This window comes from Calidris pugnax, unplaced genomic scaffold (assembly GCF_001431845.1).
Source record: "Calidris pugnax isolate Ruff unplaced genomic scaffold, ASM143184v1 scaffold18, whole genome shotgun sequence".
NCBI classification, from domain to species: Eukaryota; Metazoa; Chordata; class Aves; order Charadriiformes; family Scolopacidae; genus Calidris; species Calidris pugnax.
Genome location: NW_015090812.1, coordinates 9949570 through 9954306, shown reverse-complemented (window position 1 = coordinate 9954306; position 4737 = coordinate 9949570). Strand labels below are relative to the sequence as shown.

The 4737-nt window shown below is 63.9% G+C and overlaps 1 protein-coding gene across 3 annotated transcripts in view; it reads right to left on the bottom strand.

Moving 5' to 3' along the window:
• Nucleotides 1-259: 259 nt before the first annotated feature.
• The window catches only part of SLC6A9 (solute carrier family 6 (neurotransmitter transporter, glycine), member 9), a 14930-nt gene continuing 10452 nt past the window's right edge, over nt 260-4737 (bottom strand). For all 3 annotated transcript variants that reach the window (XM_014939449.1, XM_014939448.1, XM_014939447.1), the window contains 11 exons: nt 4504-4635; nt 3330-3582; nt 3114-3246; nt 2871-3005; nt 2687-2790; nt 2369-2606; nt 2116-2250; nt 1674-1773; nt 1300-1400; nt 938-1108; nt 260-711 (listed from right to left, as the gene is read on the bottom strand). In XM_014939449.1, the coding sequence (XP_014794935.1) occupies nt 499-711; nt 938-1108; nt 1300-1400; nt 1674-1773; nt 2116-2250; nt 2369-2606; nt 2687-2790; nt 2871-3005; nt 3114-3246; nt 3330-3582; nt 4504-4635 (1715 nt within the window). In that variant the 3' untranslated portion in view covers nt 260-498. The remainder of the gene's footprint in view (nt 712-937; nt 1109-1299; nt 1401-1673; nt 1774-2115; nt 2251-2368; nt 2607-2686; nt 2791-2870; nt 3006-3113; nt 3247-3329; nt 3583-4503; nt 4636-4737) is intronic.

Sequence of the window (4737 nt, the reverse complement as noted above, 5' to 3'; positions counted from 1 at the left end):
GGGGGGGGGGGGGGGGTGCCACGGGCAGTCCCTGCAAGCCCCAGCCCCCACAGGTATCCCCCATAGGGGACACCCCACACTATCCCCATGGATAGGTCAGGAGGGTGCCCCACAGCGGGGCAGGCTGCCCGGCTGCGGGGGGCCTGGGAGCCGGGGGGCATCTCGCTCCCCCCCATCCTGTGCATCCCCCCGGGGCAGGGCCCCTGCAAAGTGCCTCTGGCTCCCGGCCCTCGCGGGGCTGTGCCCCCTCCTCTCTTGTCCCAGCGTCGCGCACAAAGGTTACCGTAAACACGAGGGTTAACGAACGCCACGGGGGGTGGGGGGGATGGGGGGACGACAAAGGGGGGGTTAACCGGCAAGGAGGTGGGGGGGTCTCGGGGACTGGCGCTGAGAGCCCCCCGTGGTCCGGTGTGGCCCGGAGCCAGGCTCCGCCAGCGGAAGGTGCGAAAGTGTCACCGCGTGGGAAGGGTTAGAGGGGGTGCAGGGACAGCGGGGGGGTCACAGTCTGGAGTCCTGGCTGTGGGCTGAGCCGTTGCTGCCCTGCACGGGGGAGGCAGCTGCCGCCTCGCTCCGGGCCTTCTCCGGCTGCAGGGGCTGCGCCTCCAGGTTGGACTCGGTGGAGGGGCTGAATGCCGGGGCGTAGCGCCCGCTGCGGTGCTCTGCCAGCGCCGGGCCCCAGTCCTTGCTTGCCTTGGTAGCATTTTTCAAGCGCTGGAGAGAGAGGGAGAGGATGGGGACACGGGTCAGCGCCCACCATGCTCCAGCCTCCCCCAGCGTGCCAGCAGCTCCCAGGGGTGGCTGGAGATGGGGTGCCCCCATGGGTGCTGCCTGCACACAGCTGCTGCGGGGTGCTGCCAGCTCCAGGGGGTTGGGGGACAGCCTTGCAGGCAGCCCCAGGTGAGACTTGGAGAAGGGGGTCTAGCCCCCGGCCACCCACCTCCAGCAGCGTGTCCCCCTCGGAGCGGCACACTTTGTAGATGGCGTAGATGGGGATGCAGATCACGGAGGAGAGCGCCATGAGGAAGCCGATGCTGATGGCCCAGGTGGGGTAGACGTAGTCATTGTAGGAGATGGGCCGGTACTGGATCACTGTGAAGACCAGGATGAACTGGGGAGGAACAGGCAGGATCAGCCAGTGGAGAGCAGCCAACCTGCTCTGCAACCCCCCAACTGCCCTGCTTTGCCCCCTCCCTGCTGCCTCCCTGCAGCCCAGCACCCCCCTCCCAAGGGTGGGCAAGTGGGGGTCCCAGGTGGGCCCTCTCCTCCTATGGCCCCGTGCCCCATGGTCGTGATGCTCACAAAGATGATGGCGGGTGAGATGAAGCGCCAGCAGATCTGGAAGAAGAGTGGGGGTGGGAAGCCCAGCATCATCTCAATGTCCTTGAAGTAGTTGCGGTGCCCTGTGGGGACAAGCAGCCGTCAGCCCTGGAATGGTGGGCTGGGGCCCTTGTGGGACCCCAAGCTCCCTGCCCAGCACCAGCTCCAGACCCAGGGTGATGGTACCCACCAGGCCCCTTTGGTCATGGGCTGCCCTTATTGGCCATAGGCCTTGCAATCCTCAGCCAGTTAGCACACAGCAAAACGCTGATTGGCCAGAAGTTAGCACACCCCCTTCCCCACTGGTTGGCTGGGACAGCCCTGCCAGCTGATTGGCCACAGGTGGTTGCACCTACCGTAGATGTACATGATGGTCACACACATGATGCAGGAGATGATGACCAGGGAGAAGCTAGCAGCGTAGTTGTCCATCAGCAGGAGCCAGTAGATGCCCGCCTGCAAGAGGGACCCGTTGTCATGGCTGCCCCAGAAATACCACCACCATCAGCAGGCCACCGGCACAGCCATGCTGCCAGCGCCAGCGTGGCAACGCACAGCCTGGATACCACAACCACAGTCATGGCAACACCTCATGCCATCACCAATGTTGCCATGGTGATGCTTAGTCTGGATACCATCGCCAGTGTTGGCATAGAAACATCAGGCCCTGAGTGTCACCACCACCATCAGGGTGGTGATGGCAACTATGTGGACATGGCTGATGGTGTCAGCACAGTAAGGTCACCATGGCAATGGCACCCCATCACCATACTGGCAAATGGCACCGAGGTCACCTACCTGCGTGGTGAGTGGGACGCCAAGCAGGAAACCTGCCACGGCCACCCCCAGCGTCACAAAGGTCTTCCTGCGGATGATCCACTCATTGCCCACCTCGTCCACAATGGCTGTGACCAGGGTCTCCAGCAGGCAGAACTGTGCATGGGGTGGAGAGGCAGCATGTCAGCTTGGACCACCACCTCTTCTCCACCATGCCACCCTGCCACTCCAACCCAACCTGCTGGCCGCGCCACAGTGTCCCGCCATGACCTACCTGTGTGCCCAGCCCCAGGAGGATAAGCATGAAGAAGAAGAGAATGGACCACAGGGGTGAGATGGGAAGCAGGGTGAGGGCCTCAGGGTAGGCGACAAAGGCCAGGCCAGGGCCGTGGTCAGCCACCTTGGAGACGTCCACACCTAAGTGGTTGGCCATGAAGCCCAGGATGGAGAAGATAACAAAGCCAGCATAGACACTGGTGGCGCAGTTGGTGATGCTGATGATGATGCTGTCCCTGTGGGGAGAGTGGTAAAAGCTGTTGGTCGTGGGCTGGGGGACAGCAGAGGGACTGTGGGGCCATGGCTGGGTACTCACCGGTAGCAGTTGTTGTGGAACTTGTTGTAGGAGGCCATGGTGATGAGCCCGCCCCAGGCACAGCCCAGCGAGTAGAAGATCTGCGAGGCTGCGTCACCCCACACCTGTGGCAGTGAGGTGGTCAGCACTGTGTCCCCCAGCCCTGCTCCTCCCCAGCCACCCGCCACCCCTCGTCCCCGCTCACCTTGGCGTTGAGAATCTTGTCCCACTGGGGCGTCAGGTAGTACATGATGCCGGTGAGGGCCCCCTCCAGCGTGATGCCGCGCACAAAGAGGATGGTGAGCACCACGTAGGGGAAGGTGGCCGTGAAGTACACCACCTATGGAGCAGCAACTCAGTGGGGTGGGGCTGGGGACAGGGGTTGGGGCCACAGAGGTGTGGTCATGGGCTAGGGGAGGGGCTATAGACCAGAGGGTGGAGTGGGTACCTTCCCCGAGGACTTGACGCCCTTGATGAGGCAGAGGAAGACGACGACCCAGGAGACACCCAGGCAGCCCAGGAGGGGCAGCCGCACCTCGCCCAGGTTCCCAATGTCATCTGACAGGTCCAGCACGTACCTCCTGCGTGGGGGGCAGCCAGCGTCAGCGGGGCCTCGACCCCACCACCACTAACTCCCTCGTCCCCTGTTCCCCATCCCCAGTACCTCCAGTACTCCTCGCTGGGGCTGGTGCGCTTCTGGGTGGTGTTGAGGAGGTGGGTGAGGTTGAGGGCGGTGTGGCCGGAGAGGTTCCTGTCCAGCACCCCTGCGCAGTCAGGCGTGTTCCAGGGGTTGCTGCAGTACGTCCAGGGCAGCACGCGCGTCATGGACACAAAGAAGTAGTAGAAGGCAATACAGATCACCACGTTGTAGTAGATCCCGATGTACGTGGACACCACCATCATCCCGTAGCCCACGCCTGGGAACAGCACCGGGGAGGGGTGAGCGGCACGGTGTGGCACGGCGCGGCGCGGTGTGGGGAGAGCGGGGGACACACGGTGCTGTCAGCAGCCTTGCAGCCACGCTGGGGTGGGGAGCACCACATGGCTCAGCCCATCACCCTGCACGAGGTCCCCTACCTCCAAGCAAGCCTGGTGGCACTGGGACATGTGGCAAAGCACAGGGGGTGCCTGGTCTGCCAGGCTGCAGGCAAACCCTTGCAGGCAAACCCAGCAGCCCTGGGGGGAACCACTGGGTGAGGGGCCTCTCCTTGCACAGCCTTTAGGTGACTTTAGGGTTGCAGGGACCTGGTGGCAGGTGACACAGGCCACACGAGCACAGGGACATGCAGCAAGGCTGAGCACTCCCCCTGGCCAGGGGAGCCAGCAGCGTAGGAGCACATCCGTGTGCCTGGAGCGGGGTCCGGCCACAGCACGGTCAGCACCGACCACCCATGGGGCAGGGAGAGGACTGCAGGAGCATGCCCACAGCCAGAGGGTCCATGGGCACCCACAGCACATTGAGACCTGGGCAGCTTCTGCAAGGGTGATGCATAGGGGGCACATGTGGCGTGAGCAGGGATGTGTGTGTAATGCCTGCACTGGATGCCAGCACAGGGCCGGGGTGTGCACAGGGGATGCGTTGTGTGTGCAGGGATGTGTGTAATGTGTGTCATATTTGCAGCGTGGCCTTGGCTGAGCGTGCACACAGGGGACCCCTGTGACATGGGCAGTGGCGTGTGTGCAACACGTGTGTGCAAGGCTTGCGTGTGCAAGGCGTGCAGGGCTGTGCGAGCCGCAGGTGCCCGTGCGTGGCTGTGCAATGTGCCCGAGGTGTGCGTGCAGGGGACACACGGGGTGTGCAGGGGGGGCTGTGCCAGTGGGGACAGGCAGCCCCTTACCTTTGAACATGGGGCTGACCCTCCAGACGCCAAGGCAGCCCTGGCTGGCGAACTGCCCGAAGGAGAGCTCCATGAAGAAGAGGGGGATGCCACAAAACACCAGCATGATGAAGTAGGGGAACATGAAGGCACCTGGTGGGCAGGAACCAGAGGGCGAGAGTGGGCAACGACCCTGGGCACAGCTGTGCCCCCCATGCTGGGGGACCAGCGAGCACCGCATGGGGCCAGGCGTAC